Raw genomic sequence first — 27689 nt, forward strand, 5'->3', positions numbered from 1 at the left:
AAGCAAGCACAATTCTTTTCTCAGCAATCCCCTAAAGGAAGTCAACCACATCTAATTGACATGTTTCTGATATTCCTTTTGAAAATCTTAATAGCCAGGTCTAATATTTACTGCTGATATTTCATCTGACATAACACTTAGTTACAGAATTAACATGGATGGGAAAAAGGAGAAACAAAAAGCGGACAAAATATAAAAATCAAAATGCCAAATTTTAAACATTAAGATACAATGATACAGAAAGATCTAAAACTATAGTACGCAATTGTTTTCCAGGACACTTCTTGGCTATTGTTCAGTACTGGGAATACTCCTTGCTCTCTAGTTTGGCAATGATTCGCTCCAGCTGTCTTTTAGCTTCACATTGTGGGAAGTTACTCATTTCATAGTATTGGGGTGCAATCTTCACCAGCCTGTTGAAGAAGAAGAAGAAGAAGAAAAGGCCATTTATGAGTCTGTCAGGAGATCATTTACAATCAAAGCTCAGTTATATTCATCGATCTTTATGAGCCTGTATTACTAAAAATGTTTGATCTCTGCGTACATACCATTCTGGTTTGATGTCTGTGCAAGTGCGGATGTAGTTTTTGGTGGTGAGGACAAATTCATTGTAGAGCACCCACTCGGGCTTGTGGTCCAGGACTGTAGATGGGTGCAGTTGGACCACTTGGTTGTCTTTCACTGTGAGGTAATGACCCGTGCGCTCCAAATGTGCCACCTGGACGATAAAAAAAAAAAATAAAGAAATAGATAAACAGATGAATGCGGATGTCTACAAGAGCTACAGGGATGTCAGTCGACAAACATCTCTGATGCAAACTTTAGTTACATCCTGTGAAAACATTGGTAAGACACTGATCTAATGACATCTTTCATAAAGAACTATGTAAAAATGTACTGATGCCTATTCACCTGCATGAAGAAGCCGGTGCAGAGCGCTCTGCGGATGTTGATGTAGTAATCTCTGCTGGTGAACTCTGTGCTCCGGCGGGGCAGGTTGAAGCGGTCCATGATCCTGGACAGCTGCTGCCGCACGTTGTCAGCAGACATCAGTGAACGGTAGTTGACAAAGTTGTCATAGCACCACTGGTTAGACTCGTGGTCTGGGAAAAGTGCAACAAGGATTCAGAGTCATTTGGTTAAAAGTGTGACCTTTATATTCTAAAAAACAAGTATGAGAAGTCTTCTGTGTTTTTTTAATTTTAATTTAAAGCTGCACTTATAAAAGAACTAGCTGACATTAAGGATACACTTTTCTCACAAGTCAATGGAGGCAAAAATCAGAGCATGCAAGTCTGTATGTTTGGATTAAATATGTACTCAAAAATGTTGTTAATTCACTTGGATGTTTGACATTTCAAAGCTGTTTTCACATTGAAATCTGAGTTTAAGACATCACAACTAGTTTGGAAGTACGTCATGGTGCAATATACAACTTACAGAACCTCAAGCCTTCAATATATAGGAGAATTAATTTTTAAGTGAAGTCGGAAATTCCCACCGGTTACACTTTAATGGTTGCTTATTCCTGGTGCAGCAATAGGTGCAATTTAAGAATTCTTAACAATCTAACAGATTTTTTTTGTGCTAAAAACATCACATGCAAATTCAAAGTGTGTTTATGCCTTGAAACATGTGTCAGTCTTTAAAGCCTGATGCTCACTTTGTTTGAAGGCGTGGTAGACGTTCAGCAGCGTCAAGTGGTCTCCGTCGATGTGAGCAAACCTCATCTTGGACTCGTCTGCTGCCTTCTTAGCTTCCGTGGGGCGGACAAAACACTGTGGGACTAAACAAGGTTGGTATGGGCCCCAACAAAGCCGCCCATAGGGATGAGTCAAACATTCACAGAAAAATGGAGCAAAGCCTATGATGCTAGGGCACTCGACACTGCGTTGGGACAGGGCAGGACCACAAGCTCTATCAAAGGGGGCTGCAGTCTTTTCTCATGGTCATTCCCAACTGTAATGGCTATTAGCTCGTAGAGAGGGGGTCATTTAACCACATCTGTAAAACAAGAGTTTTCACACAACTACAAAGTGTTAGGGACATCAGCAATGTTTTCAAGATTCAGAATTTTTTAGTATTTAGACATAATGACTAAGGATATGACAAAGCAGATAATCAAAATACATCTAGGCTACACATAGTAACTATACATAACAATAAGAGTTAGACTTAACAATGCATTACGTATATAAAGAAGGTTCTGATATATACGATGAATATGAAACAATGTAAGTGGTTCCTGCCCTATCCACTTGATGAACCGCTTGTGAAAAAGCTCACTAGACATACAGAGTGTATTATGGCCTTAAATTAGAACCTGATGTTGGGCTTTAACATTAAAGTTGTTCAGAGTGAAAGTCAGTCCAACTAAAACGGAAACTGTGGATTAAAAAGGCCTTTTGACGACGACACACGAGTTCACATTGAGGCTGCATGGCTATGAAAAAAAATAGCAAGATTGTGTTTTTTTTTAATATCATGATAAATAATGATTACTATAACTTTGATAATGCACCCCATAATATATTTCCTTAGGAAGATTTACTTTGTTGTGATTACAAGAGTCAAATATTTGTTCATCAGAACAAAATATGTCATCTTCTCCAACAAACTGAACGCTTTTGCAACTTCTTAAATTGTGATAAAATTTTAACTGAAGTTCACACTGGTCTGAAGCTCATCTGTGCTTTCTCAAAGAAAAAAACATCGCAGCTCAATTTTTGCCACTTTCTCACATCTAAATGCAACTACAATTCAGAGTGCATATCTACACTGTGCAATATATACTTGTTTGTTGCCATCTGGTTCAAAGATAATTATATTTTCAATTTCAGTTCTAATTAAATTCAGAAATATTTCATATATGACTTTGGGAAATACAAAAGCACAAACACTTATATTACCAAATTCAACATACAGTTATGTGCAATTAAGGGCCCTGCCTTCATTAACATGCGTCCAAATACTGTGAACAAACTAAATTCTAGGTGGGAAACTTTTTTCCAAAACCACCAGTGAGTACAGCGGGCAGGCGTGTGTTTAACCCCGAGAGGCCGAGGCCTACAGAGGGCAAGGAAGAGGTCAGCCCAGTCCTGGGCATTACCTGACAGCATGGCAGTAATGGAAAGGATCTCGTTAGAGCAGTTAAACTCGCAGCTGGCTATGACCATCTTAGCCAGCTGGGGGTCCAAAGGAAACTCTGCCATCATGGAGCCCAGCTCCGTCAGGTCACCGTCATCGTTGAGAGCTGCCAAGTAATTCAGCAGCTCAAGGGCCCTCATCAGTGTCTCAGGAGCTGCAGAGCGAGAAGGCAGACAGGAAGGTCAGAATCATGCCTAAGTAGAGATCGATAAGTGTTTTATCATTTAATCAAACTAATGCAGACCAACGAACCTGGTGGATCCATGAAGTCAAAGTGCACGAGGTCATCAATACCCAGCTTTTTCAGCTGCAGCACAACAGATCCCAAGTTGGACCGAAGAATCTCGGGGTATGTGTTATCCTGGAGTGGGAGTGTTTACAATGTAAATAAACAGGTTACAATAACTGAGGTTCTGTTTTTGTCTACCTCCAAATCTCAAAAAGTGCAGACAATAAGAAGTCTCCAACTATTGTCACTTGCCTGCATCTCTGTTTTGTAGGCCTTCTCTGTGTAGAGGCGGAAACATTTCCCCGGCCTTGTCCTGCCAGCTCGCCCTGCCCTCTGCTGGGCAGAGGCTTTACTGATGGCTGTGACAAGCAGAGACTCAACTCTGATACGGGGATTGTAAACCTGGACACACATTTGAAAGCATGTTTAAGCGAAAAAGCAGACGTGATGTCCCCTAATAAAACATACTGCAGGAATATCCAAATTCTGATGTAGCAGTATATTACACACAGGGTTAAATGCAGTAAAAACACGGTGAAGAGTGTTTAGCTTTGCCCACCTTTTGCTTGGCAAACCCAGGATCGATGACAAACACCACACCATCAATTGTCAGGGAGGTCTCAGCAATGTTTGTCGAAACCACAACCTGAGGAGGAAGCAACAGGCAGTCAGATATCATCAAAGTCTGGTGAGAGTAGTAAGAGTGACATGCATAATTTTACCTCTTTATATTTCTCATAGATCTATTATTTAAGGTGTACCTTTCTTCCTATTGCACCATTGGGCTTTCTTGGAGGAGGCGGCTCAAAGATCCTTTGCTGTTGCTGTGGAGGCAATGTGGAATACAGTGGAATGATTTTGATGTCTCCAACTTCAGGTCCGAGGTCATCTACCTCACGCTTGATTCGTTTGCAGGCCTCATCAATTTCCTGAAAGAAAAATTAAGACGTAATGCTGTGTGTGCTGAGGAAACAAAACAATACAGCTACAATGAGAAATCCACAGGACCAGAAATGCGAGCACAACAAGTCTTACCTCTTGACCAGTGAGGAAGAGCAGGCAGTCACCTTCATCTTCCTCACACATGTGAATCTGGATGACGGTACGGATCGCTGCCTCAAGGTAGTCTCGCTCTGGTTCGGGGGTGTAGAAGATCTCTACAGGGTGTGTACGCCCAGGAATAGTCAGGAGAGGACAGTTGTCGAAGTACACCTGGAACTTCCCGGCGTCTAGCGTGGCACTCATGACGATCACCTGTGCATGGAGGGAAAAAACGTTGTCGTGGATGTTGTTTTTCTAACTCGTATTTGCTCTATTTAAGCACAAATATGATATCAAGCATTTCTCAGTATACCGAAATGTGTTAAATAAGTTTTAATGACTATTGATCAGGCTCTTCTCAGTATAAATAGATGTACCCGTTATAATTTTTAAAGGCTGTTGTGGAACAAAATACAAGGAAGCTTATTGTTTTCTGTGAGTTTAGCCTGTAAGACGGGGTTGAGGCCTCCTCTCTTTCTGTGATACTGATAGGACTTTGTGAGAAAGACTTTAGGGAATAGCCACAGCTGGTCGAACCAGCGCTAAGAGAAAAAACAGTGAGATAGTAAGACCAAGAGGGTGTCTTGAACATATTTGGAAGGTCAAAATCATGTGCTTCCTGTTGCTGGCTACAGCAATGTTCTATAATAGCTGGTGAAGAGACAGCCCCTCTTCAGTCATATCTCTGTAATGGTGATGGTGACTCATGCTTGCAAGCATTAAAGATCTGCTGAAAATTTAAATAGTGCATCTTTTGGGTGTTTGATTACCAGCTCTCATTTGCACAAGACAAAAACTGATTTTGCAGTTTCCGTGACAGTAACAAGAATGAACATCGGACAAGAATTAAAAAGGACCAGCTGAGTCCTCAGCCTGTGCTGTACAGCATGGATTTGCTATTAATCATACGCCAAGCTCTTATACAGTCATCAAGTGTCTAATTTCAATAAGTGATTAAGTAATTCAGTCAGCACACTTGTAATTTTCATAATTCTCTCCAGTTGAGTAAATATTGGATTCAGTTATTGTGCCTTCCACAGACTCGCGACACTGTTAAATGCTTCCTTTATCTCAAGGACTCTAGAGTTTCTTTGAACTCTGCATCTGTTTGTGTTTTGCTCAATGGTTCACTTTCTTATCAGCCTACGTATTTATTAAAGCAACTGTTTGGAGTAAAACGTGGCATATATCATGGTGATGGCAAACAAATAATTCATTTCTTTTATTAAAAAATGAGCCAATACCTTTAGATCTGGTCTTTGACGCACCACCTCCTTGAGTACTCCCATCAGGATATCTGTGGCCAGAGTTCGCTCGTGGGCCTCGTCCAGAATGATCACACCATATCGCTCCAGCAGCGGGTCATTCATTGCCTCTCTTAGTAACATACCATCTGTCATGTACCTAAACAAATTACAGATGAACTTTGTTAGATTGAGACGTTCGACATTTAAACAAATAAGAGTGATTGCTCTGCAACTCTATAAAGCCATTAGCAGACCTCAAGCACTTACTTAAGTATAGTCTTGGCAGAGCTACAGTCCTCAAATCGAATGGAGTAGCCGACTTCCTGCCCAAGCATGACGTCCATCTCGTCTGCCACTCTTTGAGCCACGCTCATAGCTGCCACTCTCCTAGGCTGAGTGCAGGCTACTGCCCGCTTAGGGCCAGGCAAACCCCTCACCATGTCCACACACCACTGTGGGATCTGAAGATTGACGCACAGGTTGCAATTAATTCAGAAAAAATACTTTAAAAGGAGGAAATCAAATCATATGATGGCATTTCAGTTGTGTTCAACAAGTATTACACAAGCTTTAAGTGTCCAGCATATAAGAGAATGGCTGATTTACTGCATCTCAGACCTGTGTTGTCTTCCCAGAGCCTGTCTCTCCAACAAGGACGAAGCTCTGATGCCGTGTGATGATATCACTGAAGCTTTCCTTGTACTCCCACACTGGAAGCTGTAACCTCTTCTTCAGGATCTCGTAGTAGCGCGGCGTGTGCGGCAGGTTGGTGAACGGGTTGATCTGCTGATGCATGGCCATCTGCTTGATGGGTACCACGCATGGCACAGCCACCGTGCTGTTAGACGGGACGGGAGAAGGCTTCGGGTCTCTGTCCCGGTCTCTGTCCCTGTCTCGGTCCCTATCTCGGTCCCTGTCCCTGGAACGGTCCTCGCGGTCTCTGTCACGGTCCCTGTCCCTCCTGTCAACATCATCATCATCATCATCATTAGACATGCTTCCAGTGTAAAAGAAGTTATTATGAAGCTACTTTGTGATTTTCTGCCTATACTAATTCCAGATACTACTGCAAAGGATAAGCATTAGTTCAACCCTATTCACATCATGTAGGATGAACGGCAGAGATGGGAAACTTTCCCGTGCTTACGACTTACGGAGTATCAAATCAGACAAGTCAAAATGGTTGTATGATGGTAGAGTTGGTCATGGGAGGGTTGTAAATCATTTATCCATTAAATGTCAATCCATGAATGTAAGAGCATACATGTTGACCTGCTCTTACATACATGTATAGCTAACCCTGAAGCCAATATTGACTTGTAAGTTTAAAATAAATTCCAATAGCAATGAGTCTTTATGTATTTTGTTTTCTTTTTCAAAAATACATGACATTAAAAAAAACAAAAAAAACATTTGAAACCTTTTAATTCACAATCACAGGAAATTGATGGAAAATTAATTATTTCTTAATATCAAATGCAATTTCCATCAGCTCTCAACTTGTGTGAGTGAGTAAGCAAGACAAAGATTATCAGCTAAATATTCACTGTATGGCATTTATGCTGTTAAAAAACCAACTTAATTGGGCAACTCATTAAACATTGAGGAATAAAATGCATAACAGAGATAGAAATCAATATCATTTGCTCAGGTCACTTTTGACTGCTGTTATGCATCAGAGCTTAAAAATAAACACTTAAGCTTGTTTTTAAAATATAGCATGACTGGGGTGTACCATCATTAAAGTTTACAATTGAACAAATTGCTTTGCAGAGCTATCTGGTGAATAAAATTATGTAATGGTTGCTCTGTTTCTAAACCACCTGCTGATCAACATGTACACATGCTATAAATTGGCCAATATATGTGCACTGAGTTTATTAGGTTACTAATACTAACAGCCCAGCAATTAATCTTTACGAGACCTTAATCCATTATGGCTCCAATATTGAGCCTCTTTTATTGACAGACTGGCCAAAATATTAGATGCACAACAAAATGCAATACAGCATCACAGCTTACCCTCCAAAATAACAATAAAACAGAACGAACACCTCTTTACACTTAAACTGAACATTATACTCTTCATAACTCAGGGATTTAGTGCAGTTATATTAGCCTGCATTAGTTTTAGATGGGTGTGACGACATTGAAGTTTGAATTAGCGCCTTAAAAACAGTTTTAGTGGGCAATAAGATCCCCCAAAGTTCCGGCTAGCACAATGCTACGGACAGGACTAAACGGGCACCATGAACACGATCATTTCTAATAGTAAATTACTTTTTTCTTGAACCAAATCACAGCCTTTTACTTTGCAGATAAGGTTAGCCTGCTATGTCAACTTAAGCTATGCAGCAAAGGTAGTGAACAGCTCGCTAAGTCAACGCTAGCCGCACACACGTGCCTCAGTCGTAAAGGTAGCCGGGTGCTTCGTTAGCTAGTGCCGTCCTCGACAGCTACAGTAAGTTATTAAGGTACAGCAGCTAAGTAAAATACTTTCACAGCCCTGTATCAGACAGGCATTTAAGGTGCTGCTGTTGGGCTGTGGCTAAGACCAGAGCTACAGCACTAACAGCATATATTATCTCTGGTCTTGTTGTACATCCATGGTGGCTATTAGCCAACTGAGCTAGCATCAGCTAACTGCTAGCTAGTGTCTGACTGGAAAGGCAGACATGTTAACTTTGGAGCTTCACTTACCCTTCAGACCTCTTCTTACTGGAGGAGTAGTCATCCCCTAAATCCAGACGATGTCTTTTGGACATCTTCAGGCCAAAATGTAGTTTATCTTTAATCTGTTAACGCGGACACAATTTAACCGGGCAATATGGGACTAACTTGGTTTCCAGGTTCCTGTGGTTGTGTTTTCCTCATTTCAAGTGTGTTCACAGGTCACATTACCGCCGCCTGCTGGTCTGGAGGACGCACTCATATTTCCACCACTTCATAATGATATTTTATTGGCATTATAAAAAGAGAGAATTTACATGCACAAGGAAAAATAGAAAGGGTGCATTCCACAATGTTACACCATTCATTTGTGTTTCATTTGCACCACCTCACAACAACACAACTAATAGATTACTGATAAAACAGTGTGATACTGGAAACGTTAGAATAACTACTGATCACTTGAACACATAAAAACAAGTACAGCAGAATATATCAGGGTTTTGTGGGCCATTTAATGTAAAATTTATACAAATCCTCAGTACAAAAAAAAGTGGGACTCACTTTCTACTTCTCCAAATTTACACTTGTAACACAATCTGCTCTTCTCAGGTTCTCCTCCTATATATGTTTGCATGAATCTTAACTACATTTTTCATCACGTTACCACGCAGCACGCTTTATTCTAGCATAGGAAAATATACAAATTGTAGAGAGAGGGTGGGAAGAATAAGGGGGTTAATAGAAGATGAAAAAAATAAGAAGAAGGGGGTTAATACAAGCAGAGCAGCCCTGGACCCCCGTAGCCGCCTACAGGGGTGCAACACATATAGGGGCATATATGTCCCACAGCATCTCTGTACCTTATAGTAGCTACATGTATGTGGCATCCACATGTACCCCGAAAACTATGCAAGAAAACCAGTAATACTGAGCTACATTTTCTCTAAAAGCAATTGTCAGTGGTAGAAAGTACTGAATACTCATGTATAATTCTGATCTTAAATTTACTGCAGCATTAAAATGTTATGCTATTAGATACTGCACTGCATTTCAGATGGAAACACATTTTCTCTACATTTAGTTGCAAATGATTGCCACTTTCCAGTTGCATATTTTATATATAACATGCATTGTTAATGGTAAACCAAACTCAATAACAATATATAAGAATTTAAGATAAATTTCCACTGAGACCAGCTTCAGAATTTAAAATGCTCTTTACATTTTAATGCATCGCAAATATGATAATATAACAGTGATATCGGCCGTTGTACCTACATAATAAGTACTTAGTTTAGTTACATTTTGTTGAAAGCATACTTTTTGGATGTTAAAGCCGTTTTCCTCCAAGCTGCTTGGAGGAGGAGTTTATATCCCAAGATCAGGCGTAACACCAACTTATTTAATTAACAATCAGGCGTCTAGTCAAAGCCTTTCTAATAATTAATAAAAGTAGAACACACGAAAGTAGCTTCAGCTGTAGAAAAACAATGAAGAGTAAACATTTGACCTTCATGCGTTTTGAATAATGAAAACAGACTGGCGTCGCCCCAGACCTCAGCTCCACCCTCAGAGAGCTACGCCTATTGACAGGGTTATACAAGACATTTATGAAACATATTTCATCTTGACACGTAAGACGATCCACACTGAGCTGAAGTTTTTGCAGCTGTTTCTTCATGCTGATCATGCGTCCACATCGGTGAGTGGCACATTTAGGGCATGTGGTGCGTTCACAAAGTACAGTGTATTTATTTAAGTACTCATCTCAGGTACTAAGCTCGAATATTATCCCTTTATTACGACCTCGCCTTTCTACTCCGATAGCCTGCATTTTAAGGCGTCATGTTGTAGGCTGTTTTTTTTTTTTTTTTTTTAACTCTATTATATGTTTTACAACTATAGTTATTCTGCACATTTAGATTTTATACACCGAACATATGATAATGATAAAATATGGGAACAGCAAAGTTAAAATACTTCGTCTTACATGGCTATAGTTATAATGATCCACATCACCGTCAAATGAGCTATTCTGCATAATGAGGACTTTGACAATATGACAATATGTTTGTGTTTTCATAGTGTGATGTTACCACTTTTTCTTAAGTGAGGGATTTTAATGCTGCCTTCATCACTGTACTCTTACTAGATGGCAATTTTCATGCAAAGCATATAATGAGTTGATAACAAAGAGGTGTTGTCCCTATCATTTTGACATGTTTCAGACCAGAGAGCATAAGGGGAGCAGCAGTGTTGGTTTTGCTGGCTGTGAGTCAACAATGTCTCTCAGCTGACAGTGAAACTTTGGCTCCACCAGAGGTCTCCCAGCACAATGGCACTCTGTATGCAGCCTGCAAAATGAGACCCAGCACCTCACTACCTGAGGGTCTGCCCAAAGTGTACGGCCAAGTGCTGTTTAAGCAGGATTATCCTCAGGGAAATCTCAAAGTCCTCCTCCGCTTCAGTGGCTTCCCCAGAGGAGGTGATCCAGAGCCCAGAGCGGTGCACATCCATCAGTACGGAGACCTGAGCCGGGGCTGTGACTCCACTGGCGGCCACTACAATCCACACGGGCTACATCACCCCAACCACCCTGGAGACTTTGGGAACTTTGAGCCCCAGCAAGGACGAATCAATAAAATGATTGAATCAGAGGCAACACTGTTTGGAGGGCTGTCTGTGATTGGGAGAGCAGTGGTGGTCCATGAAAAGATGGATGACTTAGGCCGTGGAGGGGACTCCGGGAGCCTGTTGCATGGAAACGCAGGCCGGAGGCTCGGCTGCTGCATCATTGGGATTTCCTCCCCCAGTCTGTGGGATATACACCATAAGCTGTATAACAGGGGGATGAGGAAGAATTAGTCTTACAGAAGTGGCACATAGCCTACTGTGGGTGACTACCAAGAAAATCAATGACTTAATCACATCCCCTTTCTCCAGACATTCAGCAGACAACACTTGTGGAGACTTGCCTCAAGCATTGGTCTGAGCCAGTTGGTTGCACAGTTTATTGGCTGAAATATCTTGAGGGCTCAACACAAGATTTGGCACAAATTCATGGTCCCCAGAGGATGAATCCTATTGACTTTAGTGATCCCTTAACTTTTCCTCTAGTGCCATCCTTGAGTTAAAATTTCGGTTTGTCCCATACTGTGGTTCTTGACCAAATACCTGCAAAACTAGTAGCATTCCCCTCAAAATTCCCCTAAAATGGTAAACAACATACCTGCTAAATATCAGCACTTTACCATCATCATTGTGAGCATGTTGGCATGTTAACATTAGCATTTAGCGCAGTGTACCTCAAATTTAGCTTTGTTTCATGGCCAAATGCTCGCAAAAGTGTCATTTCCTTCAAACTCGTCTCTGATTTATGTTTGGTGTTTATTAGCAAATATTAGCATTCTAGCATGCTAAACTAGGATGGTAACATTACAACTGTGTGCATTAGCATGTTAGCAGGCTATTCTTAAAATAGTTTCTTCTGTCACAACAAACCAGTGGTTGAAAATTATTTATTGCAGAAATAAATCCATGTTGTACACATTTATGCACACATTCCACACATGGCTCTATGTTATTTCTATCTGGTGAATTCATATTTTTCACCACAAAACACAATCAAGACATCAGTGCTGGTAATCTAGGTGTTGTGGTGTAACAGACTAATAAGGTCTGTAAATGTATTCTTATCTAAGATCTGTTTATTCAACATCAGCTGACAAATTCTTGTAAATCATTAAATATTTGTTTCGAACATTGTCAAGGAATTAAAAGCATGGATCAAAAAATAACAATCAATCAATACTATACTGTAATTCAGCTTTTTATATAGCTTTGATAATATTGTGTTTGCATCCTAACTTGTGTAAGGATGTTAAAACAAAGTGACTGGAGCTTCTAGACAGACTCTGCTAGCAAAGAGGAAGAGCAAGTGAATGTCCTCCAATAAAGAAATGAAACAGTTTGGAAATGTTTGTGTTATATATTAAGAAAGTGAATAAAGCTGCTTCTTAGCTTAAATGTTATTAAGGGCAGCTGAGTGTCTGTTGATGTAGGGATCAATGAGATATTGTAGGTCTCTAACTTCAAAGGTGAAGAGTGGACAGAGGTAGAAAGATAAAGGGCAAACTTTTTCTTAGCAACACGATTTATGGCTATGATCAACTGGCAGCAGCGACTATACTTCTCTTAATTTGGAATTAAATGTCTATGTGAAACAAATCCTGAATCAGTGTCTCACTCTGGAGTGAAAAGCACAAATGTAATGCAAATAACATTTTCCCTTACTGTCGAGTTCAAATTCAGCCATTGGAGTAATTCCCACTGCTAAAGTAAATGATCGAAGACGGTAACTTTCTGATCACAGACAGAGAAATCTAAATCATCACACCAATGAAGCATTATAGCGATATCAGCTACATCCACCAGCCCTTTTTTTTTTTGCTACTTTTTAAAATCACCATATATCACACAGTTTCTTCACTCCACGCCACACATGTGTAGCTTCCAACTTGGTGGCAACAGTTTGGGAATAACCCTTTCCTGTTTCAACGTGACACTGCCCCATGCACAGAGTCAGGCCCATATCACTTTTCCCTACTTTGTTGTGGAAGAAGTTGACAGACCTGCACAGCGTTCTGACCACAGACTCATTCCTCATCTTTTGGATTCACTGGAGCACAGACTGCAAACCAGACTTTATTGCCCAACCTCACTAATGCTCTTCTGGCGAAATGGGAGAGAAACCCTGCCCCCAGTTTCCAAATTTTCGTGGAAAGGGTAATCCGAGTAGAGTGGAGGCTGTTACAGCAGCATATTAATGTTCAACAATCACATTAGGGTGTTATGTTCGGGTGTCCACAAATTTTAGGTCATGTAGGTTTGTTATGAGTCGTTATCATTAATTTGGCAGGAGTATATTAATGAGCAGATCATCCTTGTAGTCTTCCAATAATTGGTTTTGATATTTCTTGGATTTACACAGAGTAAATAGAAGCTGTGGACAACTATTTCATTATTTTGTAATGTAGTAGTCGTTTAAAACATCCCATATGTCAATAATCACTTTGTCCTGATGTTTTTCTCATCATTCTGAAGTAGTACCATGGTAGAAATTTAGGAATGCATTATTCATCCTTATCTTTCTGACCAACACCAGACTCGGTCTCCTGCTCTGACTGGACGTCCTCATGCTCTTCAGCACAGCTTGCAGCAGCAGCGGCAGGTATTGCGCTACTGATGTTTTCCTCTGTTAGAATACACTCCGTCTCAACAGTTCCCACACCATCAGTGTATTCGTCTGACTCATCCTCTCCTCCTCCTGAGTTCTCTAAAGTTTGCTGTAAGTGGTAGACGTCTGACAGATGGTGTGTGTTCACATCTGTCCCCGTGGGAGGGGACTCACTCAGACGCTCCTCTTCTTTTGACTGGTGGCTCGTTAAAGCTGTTAAATCAATTGTGATCTGCGATCGATCACTGTCATGACGCTCTTCGCTGTCTGGCGTTTCTGTCTGAGGGATGATCGGCTCTTCCTCGGCTGACTGGTCTGAGGGGTTCTGCAGGCACGTCTCCTCGTCGGATGCCTCCTCATGAAGCTCCTCTGGTGGTCCGCTCTCCTGGTTTGCGACTTCTGTGCAGCTCGACAGATCGACAGCTATTTCTTCTGATCCTTCAACGTCTGCAATCATAGAAGATTTAAGAAATATAATCTCGCCAACACACAGAACAATAGGCTGACAGAAGTATTGCCACATTGAATATTCACCTTCCTGTCCAGGAGAGTCTGTTGACTCAGTTTTTAGGCTGATGGTGTCTTTTCCTCCTATTATGACAAGACATTATTAAAATAAGCGTTTATAAAAGCTGTAGTAATTTAGTCATCTGTATGTCACCACTTGGATGGAGCGGATATAAATGAGTAGATGTAATTTGGTCACATATGAGAAGTGATGGATGAAGATGAAGTTCAAAGGTTAAAAGGCAGATGACACAGTTATGAGAGGAACATACTTCCGTATATTCCCAGAGACACATTGTAAGTCAGGCCTCCAGGTAGCCAGAAGCAAAATGGACAGAGGAAAGGATAAAAAGTGTAAATCATTGTAAAGAGTATGTAGTACACAGGCTTCAGTGAAACACAACAGTCTCAGTATATTAAAATACTTCACTGTTCACCTGGAAGGCTCCATAATCCAGATATTTCTAATGTTTTCAGTTTCTTCTCCAGCTCTGCTACTCGATTTCCAAGAATCCTAAAGAAGAAAGACATAAAAACTATGAAATTCACACGCTCGGTCCGACATCTAAGTTACTCATATGCGCAAATTAGAGCCTAGACAAAGTGTACACAGAGAGAGAGTGCAAAGAATGAGATGGAGTACTTGTTGATTTGACGCTGGTGCTGAATCACCATGTTCTTCTCGTGGATAGTTTCCAGTAAAGCGGTGGCCAGAGACTTGAGGTCTGAGATGGACTGTGGCGTCACCGGCAGACTGCAGCCGTTTTCTTCAGACATCAACAGTTCCTTCACTGCATTCATGAGTCACAGGTTAACTACAGACACCCCCATGCTGTCTTCAGATTAAAGGTTTATAAAAACACACACTTTTTTTTTTTCTTCTTCTGACCTTGTTTAGCAGAGAGCACCCCGGTCAGTGCACTGCTGTTGGCTTTCCCACAGATTTTGGAGTTTTTCCGACACTCCAGGGCACTCTGAAATCAGTGAAAGGCTTTAATGTGTGCAAAAGGCTTCTGAGAGCTCAGTCAATCTAAAACTCTTTTTAATAAATGTAACGTTTGAAAAAAAAAAAAAAAATTAAATGGCTCCGTTTTCATAGAATTGAGAAACTACAAACAACATGTAGCTACCTTGTACTTCACCAGGTTTCCTTTGAGTAAGTTGATTTCTTCTTGAAGTTGACTGAAGCGTTGGTGCAAATACCTGAAAGATTATTTTGAGCAAAAGCCAAAATTCAGACATCATTCAGCCTCCTCAGAATCCATTTCACCTTACAGATAAATGTATTATCTGTTATGAATATACTTTTTTTTATACTTTATGTCTGACTGAACTGGTCAAGTCTTGGAGAAACTCTAGACTTTAGACAGTTAAAGATTATTTCTTTAACTGTGGACATTGATGCAGATACTCTTAATATTTCTAACAGTGAAGCACCAATAAAATGTTTTTCAACAAACCTGTTCTCCATGCAGAGTGCATCTATGTCTAAAATCCGTATCTCATCATTTCCCACGATGTGGTTCATTTCCACATTGAGACGATGAGCCTTCTGCTGAAACACGTCGCGCTCTGCTCGCACGTCCTGAAGCTCGTCTGTGAGCGACTTCACACTGTGCTCCAGGACCTCGTTCTACACCAACACAAAACACACGCAGCAAAACTGTGACTTCATCTAATAATGCAACACTTCTATCTTACTTGTGAGTATAATATTTCATCAGTTCATAATCCTATTTATTTTTGACTCTTTGAGGTAAACTATCACAGTAATTCCATGTTGTTTCATTCATTAGTTTTGGCACACTTTTCTTTTATTACCTTATCTGGTTGTTCTTACCACCATTAATCTGGCATTAATATATTCGGTCGTGCCCTTGTGTGTCCGAGAGAGCCTCATGTGCATACACAGAAGCTGTTCAGGTTAAAAACTGACTCTTTGGAGGTTGGCACAGTATTTTGGAGTTTAATTTCAAAACAAAATTTTTGGAAAGTCGCATGAAATACAACTGAAAAAGAAACAATGGAAATATGACTCATGACTCTGAGTAATAACATCTGCTTTTAAATAGTCCTATTCTGACTCATGTTACAAAGTAATGTAAAATAAAAGGAAGGAAGATTTTTATTAAACATTTGTTAGCAGAAAATCATATATTTGCTATAATGATGTAATGTATACTGCATGTGTACATGTAGTCATGTCAAGCATCCTACTTTGACATTTAGTTGACAGGATTTTGTGCAACAAACCACCTGAGTGGCCTGAATATTTAAACACAGAAGACTTTAAAAGACAGAAGGCCAAGCAGCAGGCAGCGAGTCCCTGTTCTCACCTGTTCTCGAGCTCTTTCTAATTGTTTGACCAGATCCTCCCGTTCATGAGCAGGAAAGTGTCGAGTGCCAACCTCCTCGTCTCCCAACCTCTGCTTGGTGATGGTCATTCGGAGGAGCTGTTGGCACAGAGATACATTTTCCGTTATTTTCTGCACAGTGTTACAATATGTGATTCTGCCTTTTTAAAATCTCATGGCCTATTTTTTTGCATTCAAATGAACTTAAGCACTGCTATTTGACTTTGTTGCAGTATAGCGCACAGTGTGATGTGGTACCTTGTTGTCACCTTGAGCCTCCAGCAGTCGTTGTTTCAGCTCCTTCACCTCCTCAGAAAGTTGACTGTTTTTTTCTCTGGAGTCTCTCAGTAGCTGGGCTAAATTCACCTGAATGAGACACAAACACAAGGTCACACGAGCAAGATCACACAGGCTGGTCAGTATTACTAAACTGTATGCAAAGCATAGTAGCCACAGTAAATCATAACTGAATTCAGGGTATTAACATCCACTTATCTCTAGCTGTTTGGAGCCTATGTGCAAAGCTGCCAAATGTCATTTTAAGGAGCCTTATCGATATTTTAGTAAAGAGTAGAGAGGTTAAAATCAACTTACTTGGTTCCTTTTCTCAGGAGGCAGAGAGGGATCTCCATCCTGTGAGTTATAACATTAAACCAAACTGTCATTAAATGCAACATTTCATAATAGCGGACAGCAGACAATGACAATGTTTATTCTCCACTTTGCTGCCTGATGCAGCGCTCATGATGCATCTTTAGGGCTGTACTGGTTCAGAGATGTCTTACAATGAGTTCTCTGTACTTCTTCTTGAGTCCCTGGTGCCGCTCGCGGAGCTGGTTGGCCATCAGTTTGTACTGATCTCTCTCCTGCTGGCAGGTGTCCAGCTCTTTAGACAGAATCAGAAGAGCTTCTTTCTTACTCTCCAGCTTCCGCTTACAAATTAGGAACTGCATGTAAGGACAAGTGTTTTATCAGAAAGGGTTAAAGACATTGTTATGTGAACACTGACAGATACTAGCTAGGTAGGAAATCACCAAAGCCAGAAACTTTAATATTTAACTGTTTATTAAATAAGATTATGAAGCAGCTTGTGGACAATATGATCACACGAGACCTTCTTCTGATATTGCTAATAATAATCATGATCCTGATCCAGCCTAATAAATGCCAAAAAATAGTGAATACACATACAACCACAAACAAAAAACACAATTTTCCAGAGTTTATGAAACACAAACGCATCGGATCTTCACATTTGAAAGGCTGAAACAAGTGAATGTTTGGCATTGTTTGCCTGGATAAATTAATTAAATGATTATTCAATTATCAGGTCTGGTGATGGCCTAATCAATTAATCAATTAACTTCCACTTGTTAAAGTGGAATCATTCTGGTTAAAAATGGCTTATAATTTAGACAACAACATATTAAATCATCATATTCATAAAAATATCCCACAATAGAACAGATTACTGCTATAACATTTGTTTTTACAACATTTTACTGGATCTATGTAAAATACGGACATGGAGGTGATTAAAAGCTCATCGTGAACTAAATCATCTAAATGCATTGATTGTGACTGATTACAACCAAAGTGGAGTGAATACAGCCGCACTGTGGTTCATGTTGCTTCACGTGTCATCACCTCTGTGTGACACTTTGGCTCTGCAGGTGCAAGGAAAACCTACTTCCTTATCTACATTCCCCGCAGGCTGAGAGACACCAAAGCAGCTGAGATTTAATCCGGTTTAGTCAAATCGTTAACTATCCGTGGCTCCAAACACGACGCGACACGCACACTCCGGACACAAATGCACAGCTGATGTGATAGTTTGTGCACAACAATCAGTGGAGGTTAGTGAGTGTGTTTTCGCGCTCTGTGCTCTGTGCAGCCTCACCTCGTTGACCAGCCCCTGCCAGTCACTCTCGCTCCTCCTGGACGGATCCATCTCCAGCAGAAGAGAAAACCTTAACGATGATGCGACGTGAGGTTCAGATCAGCATCACCGTGATCAGGTCTGGAGACATTTTGCATCATCAAAATGGATTAGCTGATTGAGGAAAAACGACCTGCATCACTTCCGTACGTCCTGACGTCGGAGAAACGTCACGAGGCGTTTGGAGACCTTCGTTAAACGGAGTACTACCTGCAAGGAGATCTGAGTAGCTAGAAGATATTTATTAAGCCTGTAGCGCTGTATGAAATTAGTAATCAAATGAACCAAGACAGACAAACAGTGTACCTACTTACCTGCTGCTTGCAGCAGGGCCAATAATTTATTTTATTTTAGACTAAAAAACGGTGATATAACTGTCCAAATGACATTTTCAAGTCAGGTCATCAATAAGCTTGTATACATGTTTTGTATTATTTACAATTTCATGGTTATATTATATAAAAAATGTCTGTATCTATTGATGCAATTATTATTTCACACTGTCTCATCTATTGATTTTATATTACACACTTGGGCACTTTGCGAATTCAGTTCACAGTGCACAACCAATTATTGATACCTGATTAATATTTCATTTAAAAGTCAATTAAATTTTAATGGCTAACCAAATGCAATGCAACCATGCATTCATACACAAATAAGATGTTTAATAAAGTAATGAAACTGTCATTAAACACCTGAAAATACATAAAACTGATCTGATCAGTTATTTCACAGCAACAATTTGACCCTTATGCTTTATTTTGTGACATGGCCAGTAGTGCCTTGTGATGAAAAGTTTCAGATCAGCAGCATTTTTCTGCCTGATGTGATGTGCATCCTTTAGATTAGACTGTGTTAATGTGAGCATTATGTATGTTCTTTCAGTGTGAATATAAATTTCCCACATAGATGTCATTTCATAGTGTACACAAGAGAGAACAGCAGCTTTTGGCTGTTTCGTTACACTAATTGCTTACAGAGAATAAAATAATTACATTTTGCCAAGAAAGTAGTGAAAGTACACACAGGACAGATGGTTTGGTAATGACTGCTGCTGTTGATAGTGCAGATTGGACAGAAAATGTATGTTGGCTATTGGCAGAAGCACTTTGCACAGATTTGACAAGAGGCTTTTCCAGTGTCATCAGTCACACCTCAACATGAAATGACATTAATAACAGTGACATTAATGATGATGACACTTTGTCTGGCTGACTCTGACACTGTAACAGACACACACGATTTCCTCTGTTCTCGTTCTCTGAAATGAACCATATAATTCTGTCATTTGTCCTTTGCTGCAGTTGAAAGAAAATGCTCTCTCAGATGCCAGATGCTGACAGCAGCATTAATTTCAAGCATGCTGAGTTTGAAGCACTTTGTCTTTGCTTAATGGCCACATTTCACAGTTTTTCTTACAGCTAAGAATGAAAGATAGAGTGAAAAACAGATGACTACAAAGCCTTTGGTTACATGGTCTTTATTGCATTTGCACAAACTCATTCTCGCATAAGGCTGAAGGTTGGCGATGTAATGTTGTGTAAAAGATCAGTTGTTGGTAGTAGTGTGATACACTGGATGTACATCATTGCTATGTAGGACACCAGGCAATAATGTATCTTGTTTTCAAGAAATCTGTAGTACTAACAAAAACATTGCTTATGTCAGATCTTGTAAGCATTTTGTGACTTTCAGGTGTTTAACAGTCTAAACACCAAGGCCTAATTTACACATGATGCCTGTTATTTATGTGAAAAAGAATTTATATTCAGAGCCAAACAGTAATTAAATCTGTACAATACTTCAAAAAATATCAAAAGATCAGTAAAGAAAAGAGCACACATTTGTGTCCTAAGACCATGTAAATGGCATTTCAAGTCATATAGCAGCACAAAATTAACCTTGTGATTGTAATTCAGAGCAACATTCAGTATTATACATTTTGCATAGGAATCAGAAGTGAAGTTATTCTGCCACTAATCAGGCACTCTGTTCATACAGTAGCTAGTTCTAAATGTTGTGCAGTTAGGCTTAAGCTCGTGAAATTTAGTTAATAGGCTGCTGTAATTTTGGTGAAAAGATTTTGAGGAAAATCATGCACATTTAAATGCTCGGTCATGACGGTTACCAGGATGAGAAAGCTTCAAAATGTCTAGTGGCTGCTCAGAAAGATAACGTTCCAGTTGTTTCAAACAAACCACTTCACCTACAGAGTTTAGAGCATTTTAGGGCAACTTCTGACATTTTGCATGCAGTGGTGGATCCAATCAAATTCCACACACATGGCCGGGCTGAGCCTCTCAAAACCCACTCCTTTCCACATAGTTTCAATGACTCCATTTTTTTCTACAATTTTCAGAAACCGCTCTCAATTCCACTTCACAAAGGTTTGGCCAGATGTGAAGAAGTGAGAGAACGAGGAGTGTTGGTGCTCTCTCATGTATCACTCAGTGAAATCTGTCAGGTGTAACATCATCAATTTGTTCCAGGCGAGACCGTCTGAAAGTGTCGTCCCTTTAAACGATTATCGCATCTTGTCCCTATGACAGCAGGCTTTTCACCGTGCCTTCAGACACAAATACATTCAGATTTGGTCAGACAACAGCAAATTGGTTGGTTTTCGAGCATACTGACAACATGAAATCAGTCTCTCACTTTTTCTTTCACTCATTGAGGCAACAGTGAAGTTTACATGTGCACCATTAGGAATCATATATAAAGGTCTTTTTTTTTTTTTTAAATATAACCTTTAATGGAAAGTTTCTTACTACCTGTGTGGGTGGCCTGGCTACAGTTTATGGTAACACTGGCCAGAAAGGACACTCTGTGGCTCAGCCATTGTCTGCCGTGAAATTACCTTCATGCTGTTTACATTTCAAAGGTGAACAAGGTTTCCACACACTTAGAGCTATGCAGTGTATCTCTTTATTTTTGAGCTTTCGGCCTGTGCACTGATGAAGGTCTGATCAAAAATTGAGTGATACACTGCAAAGATCGAAGTGTGCGGAAACATATTTTATCAGTCTGTACTTTTTTGATGCTTAGAGCACCTTAGTAACAATATAACCGGACAGAGCAGTGGTTATCAGCTGCATTACATTTCAAAGGCTGTCTTTGTTTTATATTTCCATCAGCCCTCAGTTTCAAGTTACTTAGGGAACCTCCATAATTGCTAGAAATGCATATGAGTTGCAGAAACTTGCCAAAGATGTTCGTCTCAAACCAAGAAAGATATATCTAGTAGCATGACGAAGATATACAGCAGTTGAGACTCCTTTGTAGCATACACGCAAAACTGATCTGAGTGACCGACTCACACTGTGATTATTAATTTTCTTGTTAGGCATTATAAGCTTAAATCTACAATGATATGCTCAAAAACCATCGATTTGCCTTTGAAGCTGGAGGAGAAAATGAAATTCCTCCGGTCAGTGGTCACTGCTATAAATGACCGTGGTGACTGCACGTAAATGTCCTTGAACTTGTGAAACATTTTGGTCTCCACATCCCAGAGGTAGATTTGTGTGAAGGAATAATCGCTGCCAAGAGCAAGGTAGTGCCTGTCCGCGAAGGTGAAAGGTTGGAGGATCATTGCTCCTCGAGAAGGCAGAGCCAGCACCTCCGTGAACTGCTTGTTTGACCACTTGAGGACTTTGGAGTCACCGATGTAGCAAGTCATGGCCAGATACAACTCATCCTCCTCCCGGAAAGCTTTGACTGCCACCACATCGTCGACATGTGGGATTTCACCATGAAGTATGAACTTCAGGGTGCTCTTGTTCCACAGATAAATGACAGGTGACTGAGAGCGACTTGCTAAGATGAGGTAGGACTTCCCGTCCACCTCAATATACTCAGCATCCGTATCACGAAACCACTCGTGCAGAAACTGGTAGGAGAAGAAACCAGTTTCATTGCGGTCTGGTTGGTCGGTCCACTTGTACAGAGTAGACAAACCTGCCTTGGAGCTGTCCACAATCACAAAGAACCACTCACCGTCCATTTGGAAAACCTCAATGTCATTTGGCTTTGAGATGTTGAAGACCTCAATAGTTTGAAATTTTGTGAACTTGTTTTGCTGATCGTCAAACTTGTAAATGTGAGAGCCACCAAAGAGCTGGGTAACTATTATCAAGACATGGTTTTCGATCAGGACCGACTTGCATCCGACAACAGATTTCCCTGTGAGGATAAAAAAACAGAAAATGACTTTTAAGCAATAATTTAATTCTAGAGTTATTCTGTTAAATTAACCTTAAAACATACAAGTCACATTATTCCTAATTTTAGTTTTTGTCAATAAATCATGTGACTAAAACCAACAATATGTTGATCTGTCTCTTGATAATCTTTAACTTCCTATGCCAGCGTCTCTCTACTTCTAACCCATTGGTTCCTACTGGAGATGAAAATGTTAAAAAATGACTGTCATGACTATATACTTTCATTTTTTGAAAAAGTTAAAATAATAATAATAATAATAATAATAACAGTTTTTAGCAATCATTTCTCAAACAGGAGTAAATGACCAATTTGTTGGGGACTATTTTCAGCTGCTGAGTAATAAACACTTGGTGCTTTCGACAGTATTTACAGCACCAGGATGATGTTTGTGTGATTGACATAAAATAAACTACAGTCCCCATGTTCATTTCAGTGAAGTAACACCCACCAAATGTGACAGTGACGTGTTTTTAAGCCATGACAAAGGGGAATAAGCTGTGTCAAACTGCCACGAAGCAGGCAAATCTAGTTTGTAGCATCAGTTCATTGTTGGTTTTGTTTTTTTGTGATATTTTCTGACTATGAGAGAAATACAGAATATCAGACTTAAAAACTTTTAAGAAAAGACAGTGAGTGTTGTCAAACCTGTTATATTGTCAAATTTCCTGAAATTCATTTCAATGTGATCCCACTCCATGACCACACAGCTGTTGGAGTTTGGAGCAGCCATCGCCACGTAGATGTCCTCTTTAAAGGAGAAGATGTCCGCTGACATGGACTGAATGGGGATGGACTGATGCCGCACAAAGTCTGTGGGATGCAGACAAAAACAGAAACTGCTAATCTGCTGACAAAGTGATAGATTTATAACCTCACTGCTTAAATTACCTTTTTTCATGCTGTGAAAAGCTTTGAGATGACACTTTGTAGAGCCATAGCTATCATATTTTGGGTTTGTTTAATATTTAATTTGGATACAGCACACCTTCTAATATTATTGTTGTAGTTTTATGGTATGTTTCTGTATAATATGTGAAGTCTTTTTTATGCAGTGATTTGAGGTGTATTCATGTCACTTTGCACTTACATTGTCTGTCCACATTTGCACTGATAATAGTTCTGCCCAGGATTATTGAATAAGAATAAAAGTGAAACTAGTGTGACAACTGTGAAAGTAACGCTTAGGTTAAAAATAACGATAATAATAATTCCTTTCTAACGTTTGCATGCTAACACATTAAACTAACATGGTTAACCTGGTGAACATTATACTTGCTGACACTATCATTGTGAGCATGTTAGCATGCTGACATTAGCATTTAGCACAAAGGACTTGAGTGCCTATTTACAGCCTCACAGAGCTGCTAGCATAGCGATACACTCTTCTTGTTTCTCTGCCCTGTTGTTTGTGGATGTGAGTGCAAAAAAAAAGCAATTTCCCCCTGGGGATTATTAAAGTAATTCTGATTCTGATGTGTGAGTGTACATACATCTGTGTAGGTGTTTTCTGGGCCACACGTGTTACTGTGTGTGTCTTGTTTAATTATTCAACTGTTTCATTGATTTCTTTCTTTCCTTTTGTACGTGACATTTTTAGCTGTGTCTGAGCCTATTCATAATTGCCTTTGATAATGTGCTTGTTATTTTACCTGTGGAGATACACTCGCCCGGTGGAATAGGAAGGTCATTGAGCCGCTTGCCCTTCATGTCACTGGGGCCTGCGCAGAAGACATCTGATACTGTGGCGTTTGTGTTTTTCAGCCATGTCATCAGCCACTTGTTCTCACAGTTGCACTGGAAAGAGTTGCCTCGCAGATCCCTAATGTATGTCAGAGGAAATCATTAATATCAGCTTGGACACATTTACTGAACAATGAAATATGTAATATTCATATTGGCAAGAGAAAAGGTCAAGAGGGTTGAGATGCCACAAAAGCTCAAGAGAGGTGTGCTTGTGTGTGACAAAACAAAGTATGATTCAAACTTTTATCATTTTTTAGGTCAAAATGAATAAATGCTGCATGTTTTCTTTATGCTGTGGCATGCAGCATTATTATCGCATCTTCAAAATTCAAACTTTGCAGGAACAAGAATAAATAGTACTTGGTTTAGCTTGAGGATGAAGTCTTGCTAAATGTCTTAACTGACACTAATACATATATGAATAATTTTATCCACAGTTTATGTTACAGAAAGATTGTTTTTTAAATTGTTCTGTGACTATTTTTCATCGAGAAGCAGTTTCTCATTATTGTTAGGACAATTTGTAAATGAAATGTGTGTCAAATGACAATAAAGATTACAAATTTAGCTCCAAAGGAACTACAGAGGGTGACTGAGACATAAACGTGACATTTGCACTATTCAGTTTAATGAGTTTAATGCTGGCAAACACAAAACACAGCCTGAGTCAGCTTCACTTTGGAAGGCAGTATGGAAAAATATCTCTCTCACACACGCACACACACACACAAACACACACTGCTGACACCACAACTGCTTACTCACAGTTCCAGCAGTGAATCCAAATCAAAAAAGAGATCTCTTGGCAGAAACCTCATCTTGTTATTGGCAAGTGATCTAAGCCAGAGACACAGAGAGACCAGAAACATGCACATCATTGTCAAGTCTTTTTGAGATGATAAGGTGTTGGTGCTACAGATACTGTGTGGGTGGTAGAGAGAATAATGACAGCAGACTTACAGATGAGTCAAATCTCGCAGACCACGAAAGGCATTTTTGGTGATTGTTTCAATCTTGTTCCCTTCAATGAATCTGTTCAGCGAGTCATAAAACACCAAAATACCAGTGAATTAAATAACGTTGAACATAATGTCATGAATCATGTCATGTCAAGGTTTTGGTACAGAGATATCTGTAGATGTTGATACACATTTCAGAATATTATGTTTATTAACAACATTTCTTGCCCATCGAAGAGGCCGGGGAGGGGGAGTGTAGGTGTTCAAGGCTGAGATGGTAGATTGGATGGTGAGGAAGAAGCTGAGGTTGTATTTACGGCATGATGTGTTACAGTCAATATACGATGCAAAACAGACAATACAGTATGCAGTAGATACAATATTGTGTTGCAAAAACTAGTACAGAAACTCCCCGAAACAACAAGAAAACAAACGAAAAAACACACACAATGTCACACAATACTCACAAATACTCAAGATGTGGAAGGCCAGAGAAAGCATCATCTTTGATTGTGGTCAAAGAATTTGCATTGAGAAGTCTGTAAGGAACAAGTAAACCATAAAAACAGAGCAAACTGGAAATTAAAACTTTTGTGTTTGGCACCTTTCCTTCTTTCTTTTTTTTTTTTTTACCTACAAATTACCATGTTACACTGAAAAGACTTTGCATGATTGATACTTCATCTACTTTTTTATTGGCCTGGTCTGCACTGACCTGAAATGTCAACTGCTGATCACAAATGAACCAAAATTGCACTCACAGCAGCTGCAGAGAGGGCATGAGTGAAAACATCCCCTCTGTAATTTCAGAAATAGATCCATTGACCATGCTCCTGTTGAAAGAAACGCATACAAATCAAAATCAAACTCGTGCTGTGACATGTTAACACTCTGTACCAGACACACCAGGTGCCAACTCTGCAGGGAAGCACAGAAAAGCAAGTAAATTGTCTCCTTGAATGCAACACTGACTGCCTTGTGCTTTGTTAAAGAGATCATCCACTTTGGCCGAAGAAATACTATTTGTTACTCACAGTGAGTTGATCTCATTCGGTATGGTCCGTGGGATCTGTAAAGTACCGACGCAGATGATGGTCTCCTTGGAGCAGGAGCATCCTGAAGGACATTTGAAATTCCTCTTAGATTCAGCCGCTCCAGAAATACACAGAAGCGCAAAACCGGCCAGTAGCCACTCCTTAGTAGATGGCATGTTGCCTCTTGAACATTAATAACAGTAAGTGGGGACGTGGTCGGTGATGGCAGCAGCTTTTACCCGCCTGGGCGACATCAAAATGCAGCACTATAGTGGAAAGCCCTGACACAGGCTGATACGGCTGCAGCTGCGTCCCGGAAGGCTGCTTCACTTTCGGCCAGGGGGGGAAAAAACAAAAACGTCAGTAACCACAAAGGCAATTTGTTGAGAAGAAAGACTCTAAAAAATTTAGTGTTTATATGTTGTTGTTTTAAAAAAAAAAATCATTTGAATTAACGCCACAAAAACAATTATTTAATGTGATATTCAAGGTGGGGAAATCAAAGCAGCACCAAAACAATACTGTAACACAAAAATTGCTTATTTCAGCACCATGGAGAGCGAAAACGATGTTTAAATTCACGTGCAGGCGTTATCACGTGATACCATGTGCATACCGGAGCACTTTGACTCCATTAGTGCAGAAAGTCCCACAAAGAGGAAAATGCATTAAGAAGTAACACAGTAACTCCAGGTTAGGGGCCATCACACTGTTCTCTCTAATGCACCAAAAACATCAACAGTGTTCCTCCAGGGCCACAGTTACCAACCACTGCTCCATTTACTGATGCGTTTACTTCCCAGAAAACAACAGAAATGTCACTTGTCTGTACACACACGGTGCTGTGATGGTCTCAGTGTTACTTGAATGCACCACTAGAGGGCAGCTGCTGTAAACCAAACATAAGAGTCTTTTTCTGAACAAGTTACAGGTTTGTTAACAAAAAAAATAATCTGCTGTCTTTGTAGTTGGCAATTCTTTTCTGTTCATATTTTGCCAGTTTAAAGCTGTAATGTCAAGCGTTTTTATGCGATTGTAGCATCTGTCAAAACTATTCATACTGCATGAGGTTTTGTTTGAAATCTATTTGTTGGCTTTGGACCAGTCATTCTTCTGGCCCCCCAGGGTTTAAGCCAAAGCTTTAAATTTTAAAATCCTGCTCTTTAAAAGACATGTTTAGAAAAGAACTAGATATTGAAAAATTGTATCATCCTAAAAATGTGTTACCGTTAATTTTGTTACTTTCCGTCTGGTAGATTTATCACTCTGACCATAATGATTAATACAAAAAAAATGTCTTTAGTATAATAAAAAAAAAGACTAAAAACATACATTGATGCATGCTTTTCTTGC

General features: G+C 39.8%; 4 protein-coding genes across 4 annotated transcripts; 1 reads left to right on the forward strand and 3 right to left on the reverse strand.

The window, feature by feature from the left end:
- Nucleotides 1–19: 19 nt before the first annotated feature.
- Nucleotides 20–8512, reverse strand: LOC139225593 (ATP-dependent RNA helicase DHX15). The gene is made up of 14 exons (XM_070856376.1): nt 8365–8512; nt 6283–6625; nt 5932–6125; nt 5662–5821; nt 4412–4630; nt 4138–4305; nt 3936–4022; nt 3629–3778; nt 3400–3508; nt 3110–3301; nt 1664–1786; nt 913–1103; nt 549–718; nt 20–413 (listed from the first exon to the last, which is right to left on the reverse strand). The coding sequence occupies exons 1-14, from the start codon at nt 8427–8429 to the stop codon at nt 296–298; spliced, it is 2289 nt and encodes a 762-aa protein (XP_070712477.1). The 5' UTR covers nt 8430–8512; the 3' UTR covers nt 20–295.
- Nucleotides 8513–9865: 1353 nt separating this feature from the next.
- Nucleotides 9866–11688, forward strand: LOC139199232 (extracellular superoxide dismutase [Cu-Zn]-like). Its single transcript, XM_070828270.1, has 2 exons — nt 9866–10077; nt 10566–11688. Exons 1-2 carry the CDS (start codon nt 9866–9868, stop codon nt 11200–11202), a joined length of 849 nt encoding a protein of 282 aa, XP_070684371.1. The 3' UTR covers nt 11203–11688.
- A 151-nt stretch (nt 11689–11839) lies between these two features.
- Nucleotides 11840–18463, reverse strand: LOC139199083 (coiled-coil domain-containing protein 149-like). The gene is made up of 12 exons (XM_070828096.1): nt 18335–18463; nt 17220–17381; nt 17029–17067; nt 16693–16800; nt 16417–16533; nt 15541–15713; nt 15211–15283; nt 14970–15054; nt 14724–14871; nt 14518–14594; nt 14108–14164; nt 11840–14020 (listed from the first exon to the last, which is right to left on the reverse strand). Exons 1-12 carry the CDS (start codon nt 18383–18385, stop codon nt 13470–13472), a joined length of 1641 nt encoding a protein of 546 aa, XP_070684197.1. The 5' UTR covers nt 18386–18463; the 3' UTR covers nt 11840–13469.
- Nucleotides 18464–21722: 3259 nt separating this feature from the next.
- On the reverse strand, nt 21723–26512 carry LOC139199084 (leucine-rich repeat LGI family member 2-like). Its single transcript, XM_070828097.1, has 8 exons — nt 26337–26512; nt 26064–26135; nt 25770–25841; nt 25304–25375; nt 25109–25180; nt 24250–24419; nt 23246–23410; nt 21723–22558 (listed from the first exon to the last, which is right to left on the reverse strand). The coding sequence occupies exons 1-8, from the start codon at nt 26510–26512 to the stop codon at nt 21723–21725; spliced, it is 1635 nt and encodes a 544-aa protein (XP_070684198.1).
- Between the last annotated feature and the right edge of the window lie 1177 nt (nt 26513–27689).

This window comes from Pempheris klunzingeri, chromosome 3 (genome assembly GCF_042242105.1).
Source record: "Pempheris klunzingeri isolate RE-2024b chromosome 3, fPemKlu1.hap1, whole genome shotgun sequence".
Taxonomy (NCBI): Eukaryota; Metazoa; Chordata; class Actinopteri; order Acropomatiformes; family Pempheridae; genus Pempheris; species Pempheris klunzingeri.

Excerpts from the sequence above, each read along its gene's own strand:
- LOC139225593 (XM_070856376.1), bottom strand. The coding sequence starts at position 8,429 with ATGTCCAAAAGACATCGTCTGGATTTAGGGGATGACTACTCCTCCAGT. Across the intron at positions 3,302-3,399 it reads TGACTTCATGGATCCACCAG|CTCCTGAGACACTGATGAGG; the intron begins GTTCGTTGGTCT and ends CTCGCTCTGCAG. Across the intron at positions 414-548 it reads ACAGACATCAAACCAGAATG|GCTGGTGAAGATTGCACCCC; the intron begins GTATGTACGCAG and ends CTTCTTCAACAG.
- LOC139199232 (XM_070828270.1), top strand. The coding sequence starts at position 9,866 with ATGAAAACAGACTGGCGTCGCCCCAGACCTCAGCTCCACCCTCAGAGA. Across the intron at positions 10,078-10,565 it reads GCATGTGGTGCGTTCACAAA|ACCAGAGAGCATAAGGGGAG; the intron begins GTACAGTGTATT and ends GACATGTTTCAG.
- LOC139199083 (XM_070828096.1), bottom strand. The coding sequence starts at position 18,385 with ATGGATCCGTCCAGGAGGAGCGAGAGTGACTGGCAGGGGCTGGTCAAC. Across the intron at positions 14,872-14,969 it reads GGTGCTCTCTGCTAAACAAG|TGAAGGAACTGTTGATGTCT; the intron begins GTCAGAAGAAGA and ends TCATGAATGCAG. Across the intron at positions 14,595-14,723 it reads CACCAGCGTCAAATCAACAA|GATTCTTGGAAATCGAGTAG; the intron begins GTACTCCATCTC and ends TTTCTTCTTTAG.
- LOC139199084 (XM_070828097.1), bottom strand. The coding sequence starts at position 26,512 with ATGCCATCTACTAAGGAGTGGCTACTGGCCGGTTTTGCGCTTCTGTGT. Across the intron at positions 25,842-26,063 it reads ATGCCCTCTCTGCAGCTGCT|ACTTCTCAATGCAAATTCTT; the intron begins GTGAGTGCAATT and ends TGTTCCTTACAG. Across the intron at positions 25,181-25,303 it reads CTGCGAGATTTGACTCATCT|ATCACTTGCCAATAACAAGA; the intron begins GTAAGTCTGCTG and ends TCTCTGGCTTAG.